The sequence below is a fragment of the Pimephales promelas genome, chromosome 4, assembly GCF_988280905.1.
Source record: "Pimephales promelas chromosome 4, fPimPro1.hap1.1, whole genome shotgun sequence".
NCBI classification, from domain to species: domain Eukaryota; kingdom Metazoa; phylum Chordata; class Actinopteri; order Cypriniformes; family Leuciscidae; genus Pimephales; species Pimephales promelas.
The window spans coordinates 25,654,564-25,682,032 of record NC_142772.1 but is presented as its reverse complement, the minus strand read 5'-3'; the positions used below and the strand labels follow the sequence as shown (position 1 = coordinate 25,682,032).

General features: G+C 36.7%; 1 protein-coding gene across 2 annotated transcripts in view; it reads left to right on the top strand.

Annotated features, from left to right (window-relative positions):
• Positions 1-26,454, top strand: part of LOC120461688 (uncharacterized) — a 39,774-nt gene extending 13,320 nt beyond the window's left edge. Inside the window, exons 2-16 of one of the 2 annotated variants that reach the window (XM_089130163.1) lie at positions 10,611-10,666; positions 12,891-13,003; positions 13,986-14,060; positions 19,397-19,534; positions 19,701-19,778; positions 20,137-20,288; positions 20,379-20,433; positions 20,583-20,657; positions 22,206-22,311; positions 22,411-22,893; positions 22,968-23,348; positions 23,434-23,532; positions 24,224-24,336; positions 24,431-24,482; positions 24,563-26,454. In XM_089130163.1, coding sequence (XP_088986289.1) covers positions 10,611-10,666; positions 12,891-13,003; positions 13,986-14,060; positions 19,397-19,534; positions 19,701-19,778; positions 20,137-20,288; positions 20,379-20,433; positions 20,583-20,657; positions 22,206-22,311; positions 22,411-22,893; positions 22,968-23,348; positions 23,434-23,532; positions 24,224-24,336; positions 24,431-24,482; positions 24,563-24,699 — 2,113 coding nt within the window. In that variant the 3' untranslated portion in view covers positions 24,700-26,454. Of the gene's footprint in view, positions 1-10,610; positions 10,667-12,890; positions 13,004-13,985; positions 14,061-19,396; positions 19,535-19,700; positions 19,779-20,136; positions 20,289-20,378; positions 20,434-20,582; positions 20,658-22,205; positions 22,312-22,410; positions 22,894-22,967; positions 23,349-23,433; positions 23,533-24,220; positions 24,337-24,430; positions 24,483-24,562 lie in introns of both variants that reach the window. The other variant, XM_039649926.2, reaches the window with a different exon arrangement.
• Positions 26,455-27,469: the final 1,015 nt, after the last annotated feature.

The window sequence follows — 27,469 nt, the reverse complement described above, 5'->3', positions numbered from 1 at the left end:
GAACAGTTTTACTTGTTAGTCACGGTCGTTTTACTTAATTGCAAAACAATCAGATTTCCATGGCTAACTGCCTGACTGCATCAGCTGGAGTGTAAAATATTTTGACCAAAGGTACATTGTTAGTTTCCACTTCACAGGTTGTTGAAATGCTTCATAGTGCCACATTTCATATGCACAGATATTAGTGTAAAGCCCAACAATAAGTGCATTTACATACAAAAACTTACATAGAGTATGCTCTATGTATCAGAAAACATGTAAACTCTTGTTTACTACTATTTCTGGCAAAGATCATTAAACCCAATGAACACAGATTGTTGCCAGTGGCTTGGTTTTCTCTCTGTACTTAAACTCATTCACCATTTTAATGGCAATCACTGTGAGCATGTCTAAGTTTTAACATCAGAAACAAAGATTTTTTAATTTTTTTTTTATAAATCTCATGCCCACTGCTCAAGTATTTTTTTGTTGTTTTATAATGAGCTGATTTTTGAAAAAAAAGCTGTCAAGATTTGGTGGCTGTGCTTGTAAATGCAATTAATTTATTTCAGTATGTCATATTTGTTAAGCTGTTTGGCTGAACAGAAACTCCCAGTTCTAATTCCTAATTCCAGAGTTTCTTTCTGCCCATTTACCTTTCATTGTGACCTGTAACTGGTATCTGTTTCTGCATCATGACTTCACATCCTTGACGTACAAGATTCAAGTCTTTCTCCCTTTCTCTCATGCTTGCACAACATTTAATTTTGCAACCATATATCACATTTGCTTGCCAACCTCCTCAGTCTGTTTTCTTTTCCCATTCCTCGTCCTATTAAATTCAGTACCCCATACTTCTTTTCATTTTCCCATCCTCCCTCCTCTCTCCTTCGCTCTTTGTCAACTCTTCCTCTCCATCCTTTTGTATTCTGCCAGTTGCTCTCTCTCAGGAAACCCAGACACATTCATTCCTCTTCTACTCTTCAAACAGTTGCTATTAGCACAAAATTGGCAACCAGGGGACTGATCCTCGGTACAACAAAAGGCAGCATTAATTACATTCTCACTAAGATGTCTTATAAAGCTTAGACTACACACAAGCAGTACATTTAATTCAATAGTTACTATTATTATCATCAATATACATCTTCATTAGACTTCATCATATGTCCATGAGTTTTAGTCTACATTTCAGGTCTCTTGGCTATTGAAATCATTTTAGTGTACTGAGCTAATTGCCTGTTCCAGAACCGATTACACTCAAATAAATAGCACTTGGCACACTGTTTTCAGTATGACAAGGTTGCTGTGCCAGATGGCAATGTGCACAAGTTGTTTAGTACTTTCTGCAAAGTTTTTTTTTTTTAGAAAGCCCACCATCCAGAATGGTATAGGTCTGCCAAGCCTCTGTCTGATCCTTCAATGACCGTAATGATCCTGAGCCATTTTCTCAGAAGCCGTGCTATTATTTTGCTCTGTTCCCATTCCTCATACTTTGTAGGGACTTTTGCATGACGTATATTTGGTACAAAATATCCATTTTCATCAAATTCGGATATATTAAACTGTAATCTGTGGTTCAGCACTCAACAAATGCACATCATGTTGTTGAACACTGAATGCCTCAGGCCAACTATCTGCAAGCTTGGGCAAACCCTTTTCCTCCATATTGCTGTTTTGAGCAGGGCTGCTTTGTCTGCTTCAATTTCAATAGCTAGTTTTCAGGACACCTGATCTGAGGAAAACCTGGTCCTATCTGCTGATAATGAGCATTGAACGTTTTTATTTTTTTACATTTGTAAATAATCCCAGCTGCCATTTCTACCAGTGATTTCAGTGTAGTGACTTTGGACCTGTTGGTTTTACGTGTCTGCTTTGAATTTATGATCGTTTTTAAACAGGCCTAGGAATATTAATGAGCCAAATAGTACAGCCAAAAAGCCAGATTTGTAGACACTAAAGCTGAACTGGCAAGGAACTATTAGTAAGTTCAGACTAAGGGGTTTTCTGGAAGTGTAAATTATGCCACTGATGACACTTGACACTTTTTATACGGTTTTTGGGAGAAAACTGTTTCCTCTCTGCCAGTTGGTTTCACAACCAGGTAGGTAAAACTCCCTCAGTCCCTCTTTTCTCTTGAGCCATTGAATTTGCTGAATGCTCCTCTGCACAGATGTTTTCCAGCTTTACGCACTACAGATGGAATGTGGCCATCTTAGGCAAGGTGGACATCCAGATTTGGTTTGAGAGTTTATTTTCAGTTTATCAACATCTTTTTCAGAAAACAGATGTAGTCAGGATGTTTAAGACAACATTTTTCTTTTTACTTGGTATTTGGTGAAATGATGCAAAGCAGTGTTAATTTTATTTAAGAATAATTTCTAAGGGTGTAATGATGCCCTCATGTCACGATTCGATACATATCACGATACTGAACTCACGATACAATATTATTGCTCCAAGACATATGATAAAAGGTTAACAAAAAATGTACTGTTGATTAAAATGCTAAATTTGATATTACATTGTAGGTTTAAATGAATAGGCTTGGAATAACCCAAGGACAATGGTGACGCCAGAATAACAGTATTCATGATTCTGAAGCTGAAATTACGGAGTTATTGTAGATGAACATGCTTGCACATTTTCTCTGACTAGATACATTTAAAATAATGTTGGACACTTTTTACTGGTAACATCAGACATTTGGCATTATCAGAACCCACAAATATTCCCCCATTGCATTATTACAATATAATCAACATTAGTTCAATGTAGTACTTACACTAAAACTTTTTCTCAAAAAAAAAAAAGTTTTCTAAACACTAAAATTTTTTCTCACACAGTAATTTTTATTTTGGGGGGGACTAGTATCCACTATACATAAAATGTCACTATCCACGATAGGTATTGTTGCAGTTTTGTATTGCGATATATTGTGGCACGATATATTGTTACACCCTAATAATTTCCGTCGTTATTTTCGTCGAAGAAATTTTTTCACAGATGAAAACTAGACGATGACTAAATAAAAATGGTGAATGACAAAAACTAAGACGAAAATCTATCGAGATTTGTCAACGAATAAAAACTATACGAAAACGTTAGGTAGGGACGATTTGGGAAGAGATCCATTCAGAACTGATGTCCTGCATTTGTGTTATGGCGGAACATGAGTTGGTAAGCTTTAATAAGGATTCATTACATTTCATTTATACAAATAAATATGTGTGCTTGAAAGAATAAAGAATGATGTGCAAGTTGTTATAAATAATGCATATAATTAATTGAAAATAAGACGGTGTTCTACTTTAGAAGTGGTTTTATTTAATTTTAAGATATTTTTCTTTTTATGCCACAGCAATTAAATCTGTCTGTATTGCATGTTCAAATTTTATTTTATTTTTTTTTTCTCCAGGAGTAGCCTATGTAATGGGTTTGGAAATTTTAGAGAAATTCTAAAGTAATGCATTACAATTTAACTAAACCCATAAGATTTTAGTCCACTAAAACTAAAAAATTCATAAAAACTAAATGGCATTTCAGTCAAAGACTAAAAGACTATAGCCGCGTTTCCACCACAGGAACTTTCCCCATGCAACTACGAACCTTGGGGTGGTACTCGGTGTGTTCGTCAACTTTTGGGGTGGGACTTGTGCGCAAGTAAGCAAGCGGTCTGGGGCAAAAAAAGTTCCTATGAAAAAAATTCCTGGTAATTGTGGTGGAAACGCAGCTTATGACTAAAACTAAATACAAATTTGCTGTCAAAATTAACACTGATGCAAAGATGCCATATTATTCAGGTCATATTTCTCTGCACTTGGAAAGTCTTGGATGTCAAATGCTGTAGTGATCAAATGACTTCATGTGGTTCTTCATGTTCTAGTGAGATGTCACAAACCAAACTTGTCTTTGCAAGAATATAAATACCAGTGGTCATGTCTGTGCATGTAGACTCATGGGAGAATGAGTAATCAATAAAGAGTAATATCTTTAACGGTCATCTCTTATCACACTTTATGAGGATCAGGGCACATGAATTGAGTTGTTGACTGCTTAATGAGATTGAAAACTAACAGGAAAATCTCAGACATCTCTGGTACACTACCAGATACACTACCATTCAGAAGTTTGGGGTTAACTTTCAAGTGGAAACTTGCACTGTGTCCTAGGACACTATGGGGAACACCTCCAGTATAACAGTATGGTGTCTGAAGCATATGTTTGAAATGCGACAATGTCATTGGCCGACTACAGTCCGAGACGTCACTACCAGTGGTACTTGAGGATCTGTTTGTTTGTATATGTGTTAAGGAGATTTCTATGGAGTAACACTCAGCCAAGCGTTTCAGGAAGTGTGTGCCTCGGTCTCAGGGATACCGAGTACTCAACCTCTGCGGCTTCCACCTCAGAGGTTGGGTCTCTAAGCAGGTGTAAAAGATTGAAGCTGTCTCCCTCTAATAGTGGTTCCCATAAGTTGGCAGCTCGCTTAACTCTCTTGTAGTAGCTCCCTAATATCAAAAAGGTGGTAGTTTCCTCCCTTTAGTGTTGGGTTCAGAAAGTAGGAAGCCTCTTTGTGTTTCCAAGCTGTGGGCTTCTGCCAGATATAGGAAGCCCCCCCTGACTGGTAGAACGAGTAGCATCTTCCCCACAATGAGCTTTGAGTGAAGTACTTGTCCCAGCTTTCGAGCTCTCGTGATCTCTTGAGTTATAGAGAATCGCCATTGGCTAGTACATTTTTGGTTACTCGCCAGACTGATACTATTTTATATATACATATAATTATTATATTTACGTATAATTACACCAAATCAGTTTATTTTTGTAACAGCTTAATGTAATGGCACAGCTTTTTAAATATCTGAACGTACACATCAGTCAACCAATTATCATAGTATGATATTATGATAATCCAGCACTATTTAATGATATAACTTTAGTAATTAGAATTAAAACTTGGTAACCATGCATGAATGCATATTTGCCATTTTAACTGAACTTATGATTGGTGGTGGTGCTTAAGATGATGTTGGTCATTCAGTGTTCGTATAAAAAAACTTAAAAAAAATATATAATAGTAGTAGAAAATAGTAATTATTATTAAAATAAATATTCAAAATAATAGCAATATACAACGCACTAAGAATTGATGAGCTGCAGGGTTCATGAATGTTAATCACGTTGTCAGCATTCGCTCGAACTGATTTGCTGAAATCAAAACAGGGATGAGAGTGAGACTGCCGTTTGCGCATTAGTTCCGCCCACTCTCGGAGAAACCTGCATATCTTCTGCTTGTTCTGCAAAATACTACAAAGAATGTTGTTTACGTGTAGCTCGTTAATTCTGTGTGGTCTCTCGCTCTCTCTCCCTTTTTGTGTATGTGTGAGAAACTCAGCTCCCTTAGCAAAACGACGGCGTGTCATGCTAGTTACGGTACGTCAAATTTTATACGTCGTGCTAGTTTACGGTACGTCTCCACATTACGGAGAGGGACACTCTCAAGCGCTTAGTCAGAGTGTTCAGCGAATGAAAATATACTACGCTAACCTTATACCTAGCCTCTAACACACACACTGAGTAAAATCTAAGAATTGATTAGCCAATGGCTAATGATAATCATTATTTATTTCCCCAGATAGAAGATTTAGTCATGTTTGAGGGATTTACTTGCATTGTAGAGGGTTGCTCTTTATTCTCACGGTTGCACGGACTGTTGTTGGCCAATGACATTGTTGCTTTTTGAAACATGCTGGTGCTGGTTCCCCATAGTGTTTTAGGATGCAGTGTCTTGTTCCACTTCTCAGGGAACCATAGTTGCATGCGTAACCTTATACATTTTTTTTTTTTTTTTTTTAAAGAAGTCTCTTTTTATTTGGCCCAACATACACTAAAAACAAATATTGGTCAATATTATAATAATAATACATTCTCTTTCAATATATTTTAAAATGTAAAACACAATTACAAAATGCTTGATTATTTGACGATTAGAAAGAACAGTATTTATTTGAAATAAAAATATTTTGTAGCTTTATAAATGTTACTTGGCCAGTTTAATGCTAAATAAAAGTACTCATTTCTGTAAAAAAAAAAATCTTACTGACCCCACAAATTTGAACAAATGTTTATGAAACAATAGTTTCTATCATTTCCTCACTAGATGTGCCATGACAAAGTTTATTTTTTATTTTTATTGTTACACCTACAGTACATGCACCTACATGAATAAGTCGGTCTTAAAATGGCCTTCCCATGTTTCTACTCTCTCTTTTCTTTCACCCTCATTTGTTTATGACCTGTATTTCTCTTTCTCCCTCCATTCCTCATTCTCTGTTCTTGAGCTCATAGCTGGCTGGACTGCAGAACAGGGCTGCTTGTGTTTTTCTCATCATACTCTTGACGCAGGAAGTGTGTATGTGTGAGGTGAGGACGGTCCAGACGACTTCCAGACAACACCTCTCTCTCCACTAACTACAGACAGCAGGAAATGTCTGCAGTGTTAGATTTGATTTCAAGAACTGTATTAAGGGACGTGGTGAAGTTTTTTAAGCATTATTTGACTTCGTTTTTTAATATACAGTCATGTCACACTATTATTTATGCATTATTCTTGCAGTCACTTCTTGGCCTCAGTTGCATGTTGTTCCCCATAGATTCCTCAGCTTTGTTTTTATTTCTTTTAAATAAAGTCCAAAACCAACTCAGTCTAGTCCTGTAGGATTTTAGAAGAACAGTTTCTGTGAACAGTTCCTAAAATAAACTTTGTCGGGAAGAAAATATGATCCTGATGGCTTTAAAAACTGTATTGTTGATAGTTAGTGAATAAGACGCAGACTGTTGCCTAAAATGCTGCCTACAAAAAGCGGCTTCGTTTAGTGAATTCTCCCCATTGTCAACAAATGATTACTGTGTCATGCAAGTACGTGGAGTGTTTGAGACGATTCATGTGAAAAGTGAAAGACTGAGAGTAACTGATGAGAACAAAAGCTGTCCTTTCAGTTCATGCAAAACAACTGTAGCTGCATGTGTATTTTAGCTCAATAGAGTACTTCATAGACGCCATGGAGATGCAATCCATGCCTGAAAGACAATGAGTGAAGTGCTGACTGTTTGTGCTCATTTACTATGTCAATGAAAATGTGTGTGGTCTTTATTGCATAGATAAAAACAGTTCTATACCTTTTTATCGAAGGTGCACGTTTATAATACATTTGACCCTAGGACAACATGCGTTAAAAGTGACCAAATACACTAAGGACTTTTGCGTGTGCCGGAGGGGTGCTGCTAAATGAAATGCGCATTTGTTAATCGTAATGCACTGAAGCATCATTCTGTAGTGTTGTTTGAACAAAGTACCAGCTGCCATTATGAGTGAACTACTTTTCTTGCTTAATTGGAATTGATACTAGCTGGATTCATTGCACAACATGCTTTATTAGCCTAAAAATCTCCCCTCATTTTTAACGAAAATGTCCGTCAACTCCAGGACATTTAGGAAGATTTAGGAGGAAAACCTTTTATTAGCATCTGCGTTGGCAAGTTCTCCTTTATGATGTACTGGTGTCATGTTACCCTAACAGACAGCTGTTACAAGCACGCCTCTGATCCCGATCACTCTCTCAGCCTTTTATATTCCCATGCTGGTAGAAGGATCCGGAACAATGATGTCACAACATGCTAATTACAGACTGACTGGTTGGTTGGTTTGGTTGAGCACAGACTCTAATGAGGGGAAATGGGCTGTTGTTGTAGTTTGTGTCAGAGCTCTGAGTCAAAAGCCTAGAGGTCACAATCTGGGAGGCTTCCAGAGATCAGAAGCTTTGAGGACAATAGGACATGATGACAACGGGCTGGTGTAGATTGTCCTCATTCAGCGTAAATTCCAGGCGACAGAGTAAGGGGATTCTAAATAAGAGGTGTTTAAATGAATTACACTGAAAAAAAAGGTGTACGATTCACTTTGAACTCATTAGATCCATGATGAGTTTAGTGAATATGCAGTTTGCTGCATGTTGCGGTAAAATCATATTTTTGCAGATTTGCTTAACTTCTGTTAAAGATACGCCCCTTTCCAATCTATTTGAGAACAGTGGCCTTTTCTTGCAGTTTTACTTTAAGGTTTATGTTGAATATTTAGTTAATATAGTATAAGTGGTTTATTTATTTGAATTCTTTACTTTTTAATTCAAGATTGTTCAACATATTTTACATTGAATACACATTTAAATTAGTATTAAAAAAGTTATATTTTGTATAGGATTAATAGAAAATCACTTTCCTTGAAGGGGTGTGCATAAGACTAACATGACACCTTCATAATCATGACATGACACATGTTATGAATATGAAGGAAGTTTTATGCTTGTTTATGACTACTGTCATTAAGTTTCATTCGCTCAATTATGACATTTTAATGCAAATATAACATTGTTTGAGATGTCTTTATGACACCTTGACCAATACATCATAACTTGTCAGTGTCTTTGTCATGACAACTTGACATTACTAAAACAACACAACCTGTCATAAACATGACATAGCAGATTAATTATCAAACTTAAGAAAGCGCACTTACTTTAGCTTTATCGGTTAACATTACATTAAACTGTCAGGTGGTTGCTTTTGACATTGGCTGTCATGAGCCCATTATAACTTTTTAATGACAAATTCAGTGTGTACCACTGTAGTTGAGGTCACAAAAAATATGCATGACAGTTATAATGGCCTTATGACAGCCAATGTCAAAGCCAACCACATGACAGTCACAGTTTAACTTAATTTAATGTCAAGTTGTCATGACAAAGACACTGACAGGTTATGATTTTATACTTTATGTCAAGATGTCATAACAACGACATCGTAAATATTGTAATATTTGCATTCCAAATGTCATTATTGAGTGAAAGACACTTAATGACAGTTGTCATAAACGTGCATAAACCCTATTTCATAGTCAAGTCATGGTTATGAAGGTGTCATGCCAGTCTTCTGCACACCCCTTCAAGTAAAGTGTTACCAAATATTATAACTCTCCACAAGTGAATAAATAGTCTCCTCATATGAGGCATCCAAGGGAGGAGTTTTCAGAAATTAATTTCAGGTCTTGACAATGACAAAGTGTATTATTATGAATGTAAAAGAGGCATGAGAGATGATTAAATGTTCCCAGCTCTTACTGGACCAGTTTGATCCATGTGCGAGGATGTTATTACATACAATTATAGGATTTACTTGATATTTCACTTTTGAATAATTCTTAGAAAAGTTTTCCCAGAGATTAACCGGTTAATGATGTCACTCAGCTCAGCTGTAATGTACCTGCCACAGCAAGTTTGACAGAAAACCAACCGATAGATTTAGAGATTTCACCTGACGTCCAAGGAAAAAAGTACACAACAGTGTTTTAGTTTTGTGAGCTGAATATTTTTTGGGACCAGAAGCTCATGATAAGAGTAAATGGCTTATCTGACACTTTTTTTTTTCTTCGAGGGAGAATCTGAAACAGTGAAAAAATCATCATAATATAAGTCATGAAGTCACAGAGTATGCCCAAAATTATTTATTGTGCTTTGAATGGGAATTGAACACCATTGGCAGTTTCATCAGCTGCCGTTTCAAACAAGAAGTCTCACAACACAGGTCACAGACGGGAACCCTCCCAAAAGCATTACAGGTTATGATCCCCATTCCCAGAGCCCTTTAGATGTTTCACTAATAGTTACCCTTAAGCAGAGAAACTGGGTATGGACCATCCCAACTAATGCAGTGTTGCACGTCAATTGCACTAAACCTCAAATCTTATTAATCTCAGAAACTGAGTGCCCCACCTGCATTTCACTATTTGCTTTGGTGTGGCCGGGTGGCCCTGATACAAACTCCATTATTTTCTCTCAGCCGCAGTTCCAAGTAATAGTCCCTGTGCAGCCTATGAATGATACATAACCACAGACAGCTGTGACCTGGGTTCAAATGCTGTTTTGCGATTTCATACACTGCAATTACACTTGTTATTAGAGCTAGTAGCCCCAATGAACACTCGGTTACATGTCTTGACTTGTGCCAGTCAAAAGTAGAGCCTAACCAACAAAGTGAAAAGTCATAGGCCATGACAGCGGGCATCTACTCTTATTGAGTTCCTGATGGATAGACTAAAGAAAGAGTGATAGATAACATTTCTGTTCTGAGAACATTTGGTATATTACCCCTACTGGAGTTATGCACAAAACATGTCCAATATCTGGAGCATTCTGGGATGGTGTGAATGTGTAGGATAAAACGGATGGACAATGCACACATGGTGCTCATGCCTAAGCCCATTTACTGCATTTTAAGGTGACGTAAGTAAGTGAGGATGTGGTTTTTGTTTGGCTGAGGAATGCAAGGAGGGCCCATGATCTGTTTCAGACTGTGTAAGGTCAGGGGTCTCTACTATTGATATATTGACTTTTCACCCGCCTCATCTTGAATTGCTATCAGCACGACCTTGATTTGGTCAGTTTCAGGACATTGTTAAAATCTGGTTTCAACAAATGTTGTAACTTAAGTCTATCAAAACCAATTTCTGAAATGTGGTCTGCTGTTTTTTCCTCCAGTGTAACATACTGATGTATTTCACTCTTTGTCTTTTTCAGGGCTTTATTTGCATATGAGGGAGTGACCAACAATCTAAAACTTACAGATTCAGGAGGTAAGACTCCTTCCAATGACTCTCTCTTTTTGTGCTTTTAAGTTGTTGTTTTTTTTACCAATGCTCAATAAAGCAGCAAATCATTAAATCTGTTAAAACTACATAATTCAAATACAATTTTCACAAATTGGAGGAAGTTCCATTGAAACAGGAATAACAACAAAAGAGCTCAACAGTGGCCATCCACTTCTATTAAGCATTGCGAATGACAAACACATCGATTTGAATATATTTGTATGTTTATTACATACAAATGTATTCTTACATATACATACACACACACATAACATATATATATAATTGTATTTCATTTTATACTTATAATCACTGGTTTGTTGTCCATAGTTTTTGTATCTTTGTTTCTACAGCCATGTAAATATCAGGACAATTATTTTAGCATTGTAAGTCAAGGAAATATAATAAAAAAGTTAATTATGAATAAATCATGGAAAGGTTATGTACATTTCTGATTAATATAAATTCTTAGCTCTAAAATAATTTGAGAAATTGCTCTTTGTGAGTGCAGTCGCCATGCATTTTTTTTAACCCTCCATGTCCGTCGAAATGGCTGAAAACTAAACTAGAATTTTATACTTAAATATTACCAATATTCTAATTGTACTCGAATTTAAAAGGCACAGTTTCAGTGAGGTGGAAAAAAGCTTATTGTCTTGAAAAAAATATAGTTATATAGTTATAAATCCAATATGATTTTGTAAATTGCATAAAAATGTATTTTATTTATGCATAGTGTAATAATAAGAGCCAAAGCGCCGATCACACAGAGTACTTTTTTTTTGCATTTAAAAACAGAAAAAAATCCCCCCTCAGTCTCAAGAGTTTTTTAGAAGTCGAACTTCTTTTAACATATCGTGGCTTTTTAAACATTCTGCTCCCTTGTGTGAGACTCGAGTGCAACGGTCAAAGATGTCCATCTAGTGCATGTTTTACATAGAAAACCATTGAAAAGGAGCTCATAAAAAGTGTTCTGTGTGCCTGGCTTAGTTATGGTTTTGATTCAACCAAGATCTTCTCTGCATTGAGCTTCTATATTCTGCAATGTTTTGAATGAACAACACACTGCATAAACTGGACAGGCTAACACAGGGGTGCCCAAACTTTTTCCTACGAAGGGCCAAAAAATCAAACTTGATTGTGGGCCAAAAGTAAATTTTGCATCATAAATCAAACGGTATTACATTAAAGTTGCTATGGGTTTATTTATTTTATAATATTTAAAATAAATATAAAACAACTTCAATCTGATTAACTAATGCAGTTTATTTGTAAAGTTTTGCATTTTAAAGAAATCCCCTCTCCCCGGACGGTATGGCGGGCCAAATCAAAGGATACCACGGGCCAACTTTGGCCCGCGGGCCCTAGTTTGGGCATCTCTGGGCTAACAGAATCTTTACAATGCAACAACGACTCTCATCATCGCGCATCTTGTTCACAAGTAATAAAGCTGGCGGATGCAACTAAAATTCGAATGCTCCATTTTTGCATTCGAATGTGGATTTTTATTTTAAATTCAACGAATAAGTCATTGCTTAAAAGGTTTGGAGTGCATTATGTCTGGGATGAGAATGACATGGTTCATTCATAAAACACATTAAACATGCTAGGACATTTGTCTTTTTTCCTATAGAATTTTTGGGATAATTTGCCTTTATTTATATGCCAGGAGAATAGACAGGGAAGTACAGTAGGGGTGAGAGAAGGGGAGTGGGATTGGGACATGTCCCAGGCCAGCCTTATACCCAGGATCTCACTAGCCAACTACTCCTAAATAATGTCCTAAGCATGTGTGCAGAGTTTTTGAAATTCCTATAGAGAAAATGAATGGAAAAAACACATCCAAAACCAAGGTGGCTTAAAATGTGGACAGTCAGAGGACATTCATGTGTTAAATGCTGCTAAATCAGAGGATTACCAATTAAGGCTGAACTGCCAACACTGTTCCTCTTTAATATCAGATGAAGCAGAAAAATCTCACTTGAGTGCAGGAAAATATACCGGCTCTGCTTATTACAGTCCATCAGAACAATCCTGTTCTTTATAGATTATCATGATCATAATCTGGTAAAAGAATGCAAGTGTTTCATGGTGGGTGATGCGTTTTCTTCCATGTGGTCAATATTTGATGAAGACGCTTTGGACCTTTTTTAATTTTGTCTTTCCCTTCCCTCTTTATCTCTCTCTCTCTCTCTCTCTCATCTGCCAGCTGGAGGTTTGACAGAATTGGTTGGGAAATTTCACAACAGCAGGCTCATGTATGGCCTCTGCAGGGTGGGACTGACAGAAACAGGACAACCACAGATTGTCATGGTCTGCTGGGTAAGTTCATATGAAGAATAATATGTTTATATCAGTTTATTTCAGCCATACAAAATGCATGCAGACATACTAAACTGACATGTAGCAGCTGAGCTCTCTCAGCTCTTTACATAAACTGCAAATTGACAATATCCTACATTTTAGATGGAAACTCTCCCTTTCCCCTTCTATCGAGGTGCTTCAAACATTTGTAGCTTTTCTAACATACTTCTGGATGAGGTCATTTTGCCTTGTTCTGATTGGATGTTAGAACTTTATACTTAGCTCCTATTGGATGTTGCCATGGGGTGTGAGCCTGAAGTGGTTCCTCATTGGTTGGAGCTTCCGCATCTTTAAACAGTCCGTATTTAAGCGGTGGATGTGAGGCTCCTGTTGATGAGACGTGTCAATGGCTTCACTTCACAAAAGAGCTTTGACCTTCAGACTTCAGTAACTGAAGGAGCTCAAATACTGACGGAAAGAAGCATTCTGGGAACCTTTGTAATATCCATCATGGATCTAGTTGCTAAGGCGAGAAGTGGGAATGTTGTTGTTGGGGTCAGAGGTGCCATCTGTAGGCAGTCAGGCATTTTATAGTGGGGGGGTGGGGGTCTCAGTGACCAGTTAACTGCAGAAGAGACATTCTTGTGAACCAGACTGGTACACACACACTCACAGACTCGCACTCTCAGACACACACACACACACACACACACGCGCATTTGCCATCACAGGAATAAAGTACATTTTTTAAATAAAATAGAAAACAGTTGTTTTAAACCATTTCACATTATTACTGTTTTATTGATCAAATAATTGCAGCATTGATGAGTCCAAACTTTGAAGCACAGTGTGACTTTTGGGGATATTAATGGTGTTTCTACATTATATGTCTCAAACTATTTGTGTTTTTATTTTGGTTATTTGAAAGCTTGAATCTCTTAAATATCATGGTAATGTCACTTGTAGAAATCTTACAGTCCCTTCTGTCTCAATAAAACAGGTTGGTAATAGTGTGGATGAGCATCGCAGAACTGAATGTGACAGCCATCTGCCTGCCATCAAGGCCTTCTTCAAGGTAAAAAAACACAAACAAACAGTCGCCCACGACTAGGCTTCCATAATACAGTTGCTGAGGAAAGTTCATAAAATCACAGCAGCATTATATTTTAGCTGGTTACTTTACTTGTTTGGATGATTCTTCTAACATCCTTCATAGATAAAACTCTGGAATACAATGTATTTTAATAGTGTGGCCATTTGAACGTTCATTAATCATATAGTATGTAGTGCCGCAGTTACATTTGGAAGGATTTGGATATGGAGTGAGTTAAATAATGTGTTTCTCTTCCTCATACATCAGAGATTTGTCTCATTCTTGTACACATCCTGTGTTTGTATGGCTGTAGAATGTCCTGCATCCTTTTTGTAGGGCGTCTGCTCTCTCTCTTCATCTCTCTGCAAAGAAACTTCCCTTAAAGCTTTATAGAAAACATAGAGAGAGTGAATGTCATTGGAAGTCATCATAAACATGCACATAAATTGTACTGCAGTTATAGTTTCTCATCTTTTAGGTGTTTACGATTGCATTGAGAAATATGCAATGTGAATTACATATTGAGTAGGGGTGTAACAATATATCGTGCCACAATACATCGCAATACAAAAATGCAACAATACGTATCGTGGATAGTGACAATATGTATAGTGGATAGTTTCCCAAAATAAAAATTACTGTGTAAGAAAAAGTTTTAGTGTCAGTACTACATTAAACTACTATATATAATGTTGATTAGTATGTATAATAATGCAATTGGGGAATATTTGTGGGTTCTGATAATCCCAAATGACTTATGTAACTTGACCAGTAAAAAGTGGCCGACATTATTTTAAATATATCTATTCTAAATGTATTAAATATATCTAGTCAGAAAAGAATATTCGTCTAAAATAATCTGTAATTTCAGCTTCAGAATCATGAATATTGTTATTCTGGTGTCACCATTGTCCTTGGGTTACAAGCACCGAGTCCAAACCTATTCATTTAAACCCACAATGTAATATCAAATTTAGCATTTTAATCAACTGTACATTTTTTGTTAACCTTTTATCATATGTCTTGGAGTCTCGCAATAATATCGTATCTTGAGTTCAGTATCGTGATATGTATCGAATCGTGACATGAGGGTATCGTTCCACCTATAATATTAAGATTGTTAGACTTGTCTAGTCATAACCTCTGATCAGATATCACAGTTCTCTTTTTTCAGTTTTATAAGATTTTACCTTTCTTACATTGGTGCATTGTTATAACAAATGGATAATAATGCATTTTGTATATCCTTTGGTCAATAATAAAACAAACGATATTTATTTTTTTGACAGACCCAAGTTTTTATTATTTAGATTTGTTAAGTCCACATTTCATTATGCATTGACCTCTATTATATACATACAGATCCTGAGTGATCAGTCAGATTGAGTTGAGTGCAGGGTTTTGGTTAACTAAACATGCTCTACCAAATGGTGAGAGGCCATGAAAGGGTTAAGACAAACTCATGTTTTGTGCCTATTTGAATGAATGGGTGGAAGATGTAAAAAAGGCTCACTTTTCTGAAATGTCAAACCCTCCTAATATGTGTAGAAATGCACTCCTCTGCTTTATTCTGAGATTTCCCTCTTGCAAATGGTTTCCTTCCTTCGCTAGTATCTGTGAAGTGATGGCTAACAGCTTGTGCCAGCTCTTATTGTAGTAAACTCTTCCTCTCGTGTCATGCCCTATTGTTCTCCTGAACGGCCGAGCAGTGCCACTGACAGGCACCACACAAACTGACTGACAAGAGCGGAAATTGAAGTGAGAGAGAAATTCCTAAGGAAAGGAAAAGGTTAAAAGTGTTTGTTATATAAACTAGTGCTTTTATTTTCAGCAGTGATTTTAGCGTTGAGGATGATGCTTTATGTTTCTTGGATATACTGTACATGTGCATGTCTCTTTAAGCTTTCTCTGAATTTATTTACTTCACCACCCAGGCAATGTTGCTTTAACATTTCCATATTTTTTGGATGGTTGTATGAGATCGTCAAACATACTTAATGTCTGGGACATTTTTAATGCCTTATAAAGACATTGCCCAGTCAGCTCCACAGGCATGCCAAGAATGCTGTTTATTCAATTCTCAGTTCTCTCTCTCTCTTTTGAAATCGACAACCTTTATGACCTTGTATTGTGTTGTTCATCCACAATGTGTGTTTGTGTGTGATAAATGTCACGAGTGGGTTACAAAAGTGTCTTTTATTCTCTTTCTGTATTATTAGATTCCTTATATCTACATTTAGATCTATCTATATAGATCTTGTAGGGTTATGTCTGTGTTGATTGATGCTTGTTCAAGCAAATGAACTTTGTTAGGTTATGTAAGGTCAGCAATTAAGTTTTATAGCGTGGGAGAGGCTGAGCCCCCAAAACCAACTAGAGCACATACTGTATGGGATAAAATCAGACAGCCGGAGACAAGCTGTCAGAGGCATTTACAGTGTTCTGCCTTGGTATTCTTCTAAATTAATGATACACTTTCTAAATTTGGATTGAGGGACCTGCAAAGTCTCCAGTTGGACACAGCAGGAAAGCCATAGTCGACGACGAATGTGAAAAATGCTCTGATTCACAGACTCTCCACAGATGCATGTCCTTGTGTTTCTTTCAACTATACTGGCAGACATTTTGGTTACACTTTATTTTAAGGTGACGTAGTTACATTTTACTTACTCAGGATTAGGATTAGTGTTCGATTTGGGGTTAGTTACTTTTAATTATTCAAAACTTACTGTTATTACTATAGTACATGTAGTAACGTGCAACTACGCCACCTTAAAGTAAAGTGTTAGTGTACCTTAAGTAAAGAAACATTTTTTAATTTTTACATTTTTGTTAGTTCAAACAAAAATGAATGTTCTGTCATCATTTACTTACCTTCATATCTTTCCAACCCTGTATGAATTTCTCATTGTATGGACAAAAACATTAAAAAGCTGATAAATGAGGAATTCTTCTGCAGAAGTCTTACAGGTTTGGAGTGAAATGAGTAAATAATGACAGAATTTAAATGTTTGAGTGGAATTTCCATTTAAGATCAACAACACCCTTCCAATCCCCCCTGGTCTCTAGTCCAGGCCTAGTCTCCAAAGATATTTAGTCATGGGGAACTGAACCAAATGTTAAAGCCAAACTCATTAATCATAGTGTGTGTTGGCTTTTGAGATGTGCCTTCAATGTTGCTCATCTTATTACTGATACTCTGAAGCCTAAATCCCTCCAGTTTCTCCTCCCTGCTTTCTCCATTTATAACTCACACTTTGTATTGTCTCTTCATGACAAGTCTGTGCTAATAAGGGCTGTCATGTGTGCAGAATGACTAGTCAGCTCTTTAGGGCTTTTTTTGTACACTAGTCAATGTAATCAATTATGTTAATCACTAATTTGTCACAGCAGTTTATGAATAGCAAACATCAAGATTATAAGATTTATGTTTCTTAGACAATTCCCAACCAGGGGTATTTTGTAAACTTCAGCAGATTTTTATTTTGATTTGATAAAGGGAACCGGTTATTTTTGAAAGAAGTCTCTTATGCATTCATTTGATCAAAAATACGGTAAAAACAGTGATATCGTAAAATAGCAAAGCTGAATTTTCAGCATCATTACTCATCAGTCTTTAGTGTCACATGATCCTTCTGAAATCATTCTAAAATTCTGGTTTAATGCTCAAAAACATTTCTTTTTATAATCAACATTAAAACAGTTGTGCTGCTTAACATTTTTTCGTGAAACTGGGATAAAGTTTTTTTTAGGATTCCTCCAAAAAAGTTCCAAAGAGATTTTTTTTTTGTAACATTACAAATGTATTTGTCACTTTTGATCGGTTTAATGAATCTTTAAATATATATATATATATATATATATATATATATATATATATATATAGTGTATATATATATATACAGTATATATATATATATATATATTATATTACTGACCCTTTAACCTAGACTTACTAAACATACTATAACTTACTTTGAACTATCCACCTTATTTTTTAACACGAAGTAAGGTGTTTTCTGTGAATGTGCGAGACTTCCATTTTACTAGCCACTATAGAGAAATAACGAGAAGAAAGTTTTAAAGTGCAGTAAACTGTAAAACTGTTTGCGCTACAAACCAGCATGTTTCTAATTAAGACACTACATTAAAACAGTATGGTAAGAAATACCAGTTTGCCATATCAAGCAGCATAACAAGCTGTTTTATACTGCTAAAAATAACTGAGAGTGAATGACACCGGAAGCCAGACACAGGAAAATTACAAATGACCACCTAATTTTTTTCCTGTAAAATAAAGTGGATGGTTTGTGATTTTTGTTTTCTGGTTGACTGAGTGTGATCTGAGATCAGATATTAAGGACGGAAGTGCTGTCAGCTGCAGGTGTGAGGTGTGTATGGGAGAGCATCTATCCTCAGTGCTGTTCATACTGTCATCACCGCTAAATCCCTGGGGCTAACTGCATGTCAAGGGGCTCATCTATAGCTAGTAATAACAGATAATTAAGTCATTTAACTCCTCCCGAGCAGAAAAAAAAAAGATAAAAGGCAGGAGAATTCAACCTAATGTTCTGTAGAGAAAGTCATTTCAGTCACAGAAAAAGCAACGACCGAACAAATTGGTCCTGACACGTTCACGTTGTTGTGCGTTTCAGAGAAATGTGGAAAGAGGGCTGAATGTACTGTAACCGTGTGGTAATCCATTGTAAAGCTGTGGGTTTTGTTGGGTTGGAGCCCAATCCTGCACTCTCAAGGCCCTCCGGCACAATGTCTTCATTGCTTTTCTACTCCCTTCCTTCTCTCCCACAAACCAGATCACTCTATCTTACACTATATTCAGTTAGTGATCTGAGGTGTTTTGTTGAGCAGCGAATTTAACCACATAAATCCTCAATGGATCTTCATCTCAGTGACCTCAGAGCTGTAGATTGATGCTGAAAATGCCTTATAAGGGAAAATGTAGTATACAGACAGGCCTATACATTCTTGTTACATTCTTGATATACAAATGAAAATAATTTCGACCCATAGTCTGTACTCGTATATGCCATTACAAGTCCTTCGCTATGCTAACTTTTACTAATGTTGTTACATATGTTGTGCCTGAGAAAATTGCTGTAGCTCTGTATTTGCTGTCTACATAGATACAGAGAATATTATGCAGAATATTATCAGATTAACAGTCGGTTCTTATTCTAAATGCAATAAAACAGCAGACATATTGAGATGCAAACTTATCTAAGCTAAGTGTGTTCATGTGGAACAGCTTCAACGATGTGGTCATTCATTTTTATCTCTTGATGTTTGTGTCGTCACAGGAGGTCCAAGTATTTATTACAGCCTCGGAGCAAGATGAGGTGACAGAGGAGCAGATTATGGCTGCTATTGCAAAGATTCGACCTCCAATGGAGAAACTGAGGAGACCCTCTAGGGCAATGGATAAGGAGGAGACTGTGGTAAATTACCATAAAAAAGGGCCACCATGTATACAAGGGCTTCCTTCATTAACAGAGAAGAAGTCTGCTTCTCAGTATAATTTATTGATGCACTTAAGGGACGTGGTCTAATTGTCTCTCTTTGATATTTTGGGTGTTTTGTTGCATCTGTGTGCCACACCTACAGGGTACAAACTACAAGAAGACAAATGCTGCCCTGGAAATGAGACGGATTAACAGAGACTCCTTCTGGGCACGTGCGGAGGTACAGCTTCAACTCTGTTCATTGCTGCACTTTCCCAAACATCCCCATAATGCTGCGGATTTTGCCAATATTTAACAAAAGACCAAAAATAATTCAATTGTATCAAGCAAGATTCCTCAAAAATAATACTATTAATAGAAATATCCCAGCCATGTCTGTAAGTAATAATGTACAGTCAACCAGCCCTTATACAAAAATATTTGATTTAAGTTCAATATTTGCAGCTTACCAGAATCAAGATAGCTGTGTAATAATTTACATTATAATCAGTTTGTTTATCACAAACATCTTGTTCAGACTCTAAAATTTCTATTCAGATGTAATGTATCACAAATCTGCGTAATGTGATGTGTTTTAGCGTGAGGAGGAGGAGAGAAAGGAGGAAGAACGTCGGAGGGCTGTGGAAGACAGACGACGCTGGGAGAGAGAACGAGTTCTAAAGGAGAAAAAAGAGGCTGAAGAGAGAGACAGAAAAATGAATGAAAAGCTACAGATGATTGAAGAGCAAAGGTTTGCTGTCCACCTGATCAAAAAGAACTTCTGTCTGAAGGACAATTCATTCCTTCAGCTTTATCTTCCTGTTGTTGTTTTTTTTCTCAGGAGGATCCAGGCTCAGCTTGAGGAAAAGGCTAAAAATATGGAAAAAGCGAAATGGGTGAGTGCGTTAATAAGTGTATTCAGGCTATTTTACTGAGATTTGAAAACGTTGTAAGCTTTTAAACATGGTAATGAACCTATGGGTAAATGATCATGTACTGTAGTCATATCCTGTATTGACGTTGGGTTCTTTGTGGTTTGTTACAGATGGAGCAGCAGAGAGAGCATGAGGAGGACATGAGGGCCCGACTTAGACGCAGCGAGTCCATTGAGAAAGCAGCAGTTAGTTTTTCCATTTTTACGAATCATCCAAACATCTGACTGTACAACCTGAAGTAAATCTAGTGAAGTTCTTAACTACAATAACTACACTATGATTTATAAACTACTCTTGCTCGGACTTTTTAAACTTTATTATTACAATATATTAAATCACAAGTTCCAAACACTGTTTTGTTGGTTTCACTTTTGTTTTTTTTTGTGTATTCCTGCAATAATGTACTGTAATGCTGTTGTTCTTAGGCGAAAAAAAATAAATGTACATAGAGTGAAGAGTTCAGATGCAAAAGCCTCTAAGTGCCATTTGAAATGTTCTTCTTTAATGATGATTATCAAACTTGTATATTTAAGTTCAGTAATTTCACTTAAATAACAAATAATAGGTAATTATCATTGCCATTTAAGTGAAATCACTGAACTTAAATATACGAGCTTGTTAAAAATGATCATTCTAGAAGAAAATTTCAAGTGGCACTTAGAGGCTTTTGCATCTGAACTCTTCATATATATATATATATACTAAAAATAACCATATGTACTACATTAAATGGTTAGTTCACCCAAAAATGAAAATGATCCTATACTGAAGTCATCCTAGGTGATCCAATATGACTTTCTTCTTTCAGCCAAACACAATCAGAGTTATATTAAAAATATCCTTGCTCTTCCCAGCTTTATAATGGGAGTAAAGGCCCAAAAATAAGTGCATCCATCCATCATAAAAGTAATCCATAAACGGATCCAGGGGGTTAATAAAGACCTTCTAAAGCGAAGTGATGTGTTTTTGTAAAAAAAAAAATCTATCCATAATTTTAACTTTTTAAACTGCAAAGCTTACGATAATGTATGTCCGCGTTCACGAGAGAGTCGAGGTCAGGCGTGTGACGTAGGATGTAGGAGTAGCGTAAGCTTAGGTGAGAGTAGAGGTCTCTCGCTGTTCAAACAAATAGGGCTGGGCAACAAACTCAAGCTCCTCCGACATTTCTTTTTAAACATTCTCATTTTAGACTTAATTCATGACCAGTGTTTTGTTTTGCTCTATCCTCTTTGCAAGGAAGCCAGTGATTGTAGTTTATAAAGTTATAAATATGGATATTTTTCTTACAAAATGGCATTGCTTCACAATGCATCACATGCATATTTATTAACCCCCTGGAGCCATATGGATTACTTTTATGATGGATGCATGCACTTTTTTTGGTCTTCGAAATCTCATTTACTATTCACACTCATTATAAAGCTAGGAAGAGCTAAGATGTTTTTTTTTAATATAACTGATTGTGTTGGGCTGAAAGAAGGTCACATACACCTAGGATGGCTTGAGGGTGAGTAAATTATGGGATAATTTTCATTTTTGGGTGAGCGAACCTTTTAATTTCCAACAAGAAACATGTTCTAAGTGTTTTGTGTGGTGAAACTGAATTTTGGTTGGGTCACCACTTTATGTCCATTGTAATATGTCCTGAAGCAAAAGGCCCATTCATATCTATTCCTTTATCAACACACAAACACATTACTTGATTGAACAATGCTTCTTCTTTTGTCCTGTAGGAGGCAGCAGTACTTGTTTCCCAGCGCACCATCAATCCCAGGGAGTTTTTTAGGCAGTTATCTGCATCCTCACAAAATTCTTCAAGCCCCGGATCACCACAATCAGGTAAACAAGGCCTTTAGAAACCCACAATGCCTGAAACTTTTCAACTTACAGAGTTCATTGTATTTTTGAGGTTCTTTTGACTCATGTTCTGGTCCTCAGGAAAATCTCCATTCCGCCGCTACCAACGCAGTTTGACAGACACAGCCTTCATCTTTGAGAGGGCTAACTCCTATTCTGGTCCCACATCCCCACACAGTCCCTCTGCTAGGTCTCCATTCTCACGCACCCATTCCACGTCCTTTAAACGTCCAACATCCCCACTTAGTCCACCCTACCAGATGATCCCCTCACCACAGCATCCTGAAACATCTCCTTCCCCATCACCTTCCCCACGCTCTGTCCCACCGGTGTCGCTCCCACACATTTTACCTGTCACCAGACCCCCTCCACCCCAGTCGTCACCTCCCAGCCGGCCACCTCCTCAAGCCCCTGTACACGATTCCGCTTCCCCTGCGTCTCCAAAGCTGCTGGATAGTCACGAAAAGTTAGAATCTTGCGCCTATGACGTTAGCAGGGAGAAACTCGCTGTCACAACAGAACGTTTTTCAGCTTCACTCTCCGATAACCCACTGCACAATACAGGTACGTTTACTTGGGTCTAAATAGTTGAAAATGGTCATGTAGAATGACTCATCTTGACAATATCTTCCTTCCAGAGCTTGTTACTGGCTCTAGAATGCTGTGTGAACCAGACGTGGACTTCATTGCCAAGACTGTGCTGGTCGAAGAAGATGAAGAAGAGGTAGAGGATCCAGAGGAAACTTCAGCCATGTCAGTTCCGGCTTCAGATACTGTGATCACCACAAACTATGAAGAAGGAGTGAAAACCGTAGAGGAACAATTCAAGCCTGAGGGTGAGAAGAGTGTCATCAGCTCCCTGGTGGAGGTTGATGAGTCAGAGTCTGAGGATGAAGCACACTCTGAGGAGCAGCCTTCTGCACAATCTGAGGAATTCCACCCTAATGTCAAACACATGCCAAGAAACGTGGCACCGATCTCAGATGATGAAGTTGAGGAAGACCTACCAAAGAGCCCAGGTGATGGGAACACAGATGTGATGTGAAGAAATGCAGAATGTTTTTAAGGTTTTTTTAAGACATGTTTCTTGTGCTGTGTGTTCAGAGTCGTGTGTGAACACATCAGAGTATGATCTGATGACTGAAGAAGATGAATCTGAATGTGGTAGACCACTGAATGGTACAGGCCATGAGCTAATTGGAGGTAAGTTATTGCATCAGTTGAATTCTTTCATCTCATTATAACAAAAACTTGATAATATTGATAATCACGATAGTTTTGGACACTATAATCGTGATATTAAATTTTCATACAGATCAGGGCAAAAGTTGAATTTCAGACTTAAAGGGATAAGGGTTCACCCAAAAATGAAAATTCTGTCAGAATTTACTCACCCTCATGTCGTTCCAACCCCATAAGACTTCCGTTCATCTTCGGAACATGAATTAAGATATTTCTGATGAAATCTGAGAGCTGGATCACTCCATACTGCTAACGTTAGTCCATAGGCTTCTTGAGGGATTGAAACTTGCCGGCCTCAAAAAGTTATTAAAGACATTGTTAAAATAGTCCAAGTGACTACAGTGGCTCAATCTTAAGTTATCAAGTGACGCGTATACTTTTTTTAAAATTACTTCGTGTTCCGAAGATGAACGAAGGTCTTACGGGGTTGGAACAACATGAGGGTGAGTAAATACTGACAAAAGTTCATTAAAACTAAAAAAGTTCATTAAAACTGACAAAAGGGATAGTTCATTTTTAGGTGAACTATCCATTTAAGTTATCTAGTTTTTTTATCTAGTCTCTTGTGTGAGTGTGTGTATATATATATATATATATACTGTATACACACACACGAATTATGAGTTTTACACTTTGTTTTGTTTTTAAGAAGAGGATATTGATGTATCTGAGCACAGCACACCTGAGCGCTTCTGTTACACGGTTAATCGTGAGGAGGAAGAATTAGATGAAATCCAAGCAGAGTTGGTGACTGAGAATGGCGAAGTACATACAACACCACACATCATGACTTCTTCACATCAATCTTAATGTGATAAAACAATTCAGCAGTACTAAATTTTCTTCCTTCCTACTCCAGTCATCACCAGAAAGCCTTCTGCGTGTGAGAGCGTTGTATGACTACCAAGCAGGTTAGTGTTGTTTGCTTCAGCAGCAGCGTTGTGTAGTTTGTCACTTGAGATGTCCTTTGAAACTGCCCTGTTCTCCACAGAGGATGAAAATGAGCTCTCTTTTGAACCTGGTGACATCATCAGTGATGTGGAAACAATCGACAAAGCGTGGTGGAGGGGCTCCAGCAAAGATGGACGCCAGGGTCTCTTTCCTGCCAACTTTGTAGAGACCATCTAAAGACGGTTCCTCTTCCCTCTTTTCTTTATACCATTTCTCAGGGACTAAGAACCGCAAAACCCAGTCTATGAGGATGTACCATGTACTCTGAGAATAAGAGTCACAGGAAAAGGGTTTGGAAGGGAAGTGTTCACAGGCACGACTTGGCCAACGATTCCTTGCGTTCCAAAACAAGCAGCCAAAGTCGACAATTGAGGTTTTAATGATCATAAACTGCAAGACTGAGGAGGATTCTCACATGATGTGAGCTGAGAGACTGATTCAGTACAATTTTGTTTACAATTGTACACAAATTATCATCATTTTATCGTTTACACATTACATCATTTATTATTTTGCATACAGCTGTTACATTTATCATTACTAAATGATACCAAAGGTGGTGGTGGTGTCAACTGGAGAACAGATTGCAGTTTCTCTTTTACACGTAAATCCAGCTTACAGTCGCGTAACATTTGGCCCTGAGTATGAGTTATTTTTTTTTTTACAGAACTAGTGCTGTCATAGTACCAGTATGAGACATTTTGATAACTTAGGTTATATAGTTGTTAAATGTAATATTTTTTTATTTTTTTTTAAGCAGAGATGTACTTGCAGAATTCTGAATGGTTTCATACCTGCAAAGGTGCGCAGACAATACAATAGTTGTCACTGAACATAGTAGACACCTGAGAAAGTGGTATCCAATGATACAAACTAGCCTAACAGATGGAATGAACCACAACTGTTTTTTTTTTCTTTTTTTTTTTCAAAAAACTACTCTTTCAATATTGTGTCTTTTAGAGAAGGGTACTTCTCCTAAAGTTATTGTTTTAGTGTAATATTTGAAACCCCTGGCTATTATGAAAGCCAATGTAAATGAAAAATTGTTAAAAAAAAATCTAAGTTTAAGTGTCTTATCTTATAAGCAGATAACGATATAACAGAAGTTGGCACCCTTTGCATGTTTTTAAATGCTCTGAACCTTCTGTCAAAATGAAATTCTTCCATACACACTACCGTTGAAAACTTTGGGGTCGGTAAGATTTTAAAATTATTATTTTTTTAAATTTCTTGTTCACCAAGGCTGCATTTATTTGATCAAAAAGGTAGTAACAACTGTAATATTGTCAAATATTGTTACAATTTAAAATAACTGTTTTCTAATTAAATATATTTTCAGCGTACATTTATGAATTTTCAGCATCATCACTTCAGTGTCACATGATCCTTTGCTGCTCCAGAAACGTTTCTTATTGTAGCAATATTAAATGTTAAAAACAGTTGTGCTGCTTAATGTTTCTGTGGAAGCCATGATTTTCCTTAATAATAGAAGGTTTTAAAAGAATATCGTTCATGTTGAATTGAAATTGTTTATAACATTATAGATATCTTCACTGGCACTTTGAATCAATTTAATGCATCCTTGTTAAATAAAAGTATAAATATCATTTAAAAAAAATTACCCCAAATTTTTGAACGGTAGTGTACAATAACACAATGTTTACTGTTGTGTAAATACTATCGAATACACATTGTTTTTCTATGTAATTTATTTATCTCTGACCACGAACAGATATATTTCCTCCCAGAGAGGCTCAGTCTAATCCATTTTATTTGAGTAACCAGATTTCAGAAATAGGTACATTTTCAACTAACAAAATTCTTCTGTAATACTGTGGAATGTCATACTTCACACCTGACACACATTTACTCTACGCTGTCTGTTAGTAATTTCTTATTGTAATAAATGATTACTTTTATGTTTTATTCACATTCTGCGATGACGCTTTAATGTTTTTGAGTTATTGCACAGCCAGTACACTCAGGGCCGTATTAAGAGCTCACTGGGCCCCGGGGCTATGAGTTACTGCAGGGCCCCCCCACCACTTTAGGTCACCAATTACATGAGCTAAATGTTATATTATTATACGAGTCATTTTATCCATCTATGATATACTTCACAGTTAAGATATGTTACTTTTAACACGATTTTTTTATCATATCAAAATGTATTGCGACTAAAATTTCATAATTATTGTGACCAATTTCAATATCACCAAAAAATAATAGTAGCTTAAGAAAATAATCTCAAGCTTACTGATGACAAGAGTCACAAATTAAAATAGAACAAAGGCACAAATCGACTTACGAAAAACTTTAAGCACTGAATAATATTATATTATATAAAGTAATCAAATATACAATAGCCTAAGTTTTCACTATAAATTCAACATTCATTCTTGTTAATTTTGCAAAAGTAATTCAGTCAAATACAGTAACGTTAAATTACTTTCTTTCTGATGTTTGATTAACATTATTGACACACATGGCGACAGCATCTTTATTAGCAGCGTCTGTCACTTTGCAACCCGGTATCACGACAAGACGTGAAATAATCACGTTGGTCCACTTTGGAAAACGTGTAGATGTCACGGTTTAACCCCCTCAAACATGAAACTTACACGTTTGACCTATTCTACACGCAATCGCCGCTGCCATAACGACCTATTGGTTTTCATTAAACCGAGAAAAAATGGAATTTTGTTTTATTGACGATCACTGAGAAATATTCTATTAGCCTATTTAAAATGCAAAAAAGTATAATTTTTAAGGTGAAAATGATTCATTTGCCTTGATCCACGGCGAAAAAAACGTCAAAATGTCACGTTTTAATGAAGTAGCCAAATGAGTAAAACGTCTATTTTTCCGGCGTCCCCCAGCTCCTCGTTTAAGCAAAAGGTTCGCTAAAACAACGCATTACATCGACGTTAAACCACGTTAACCGTGT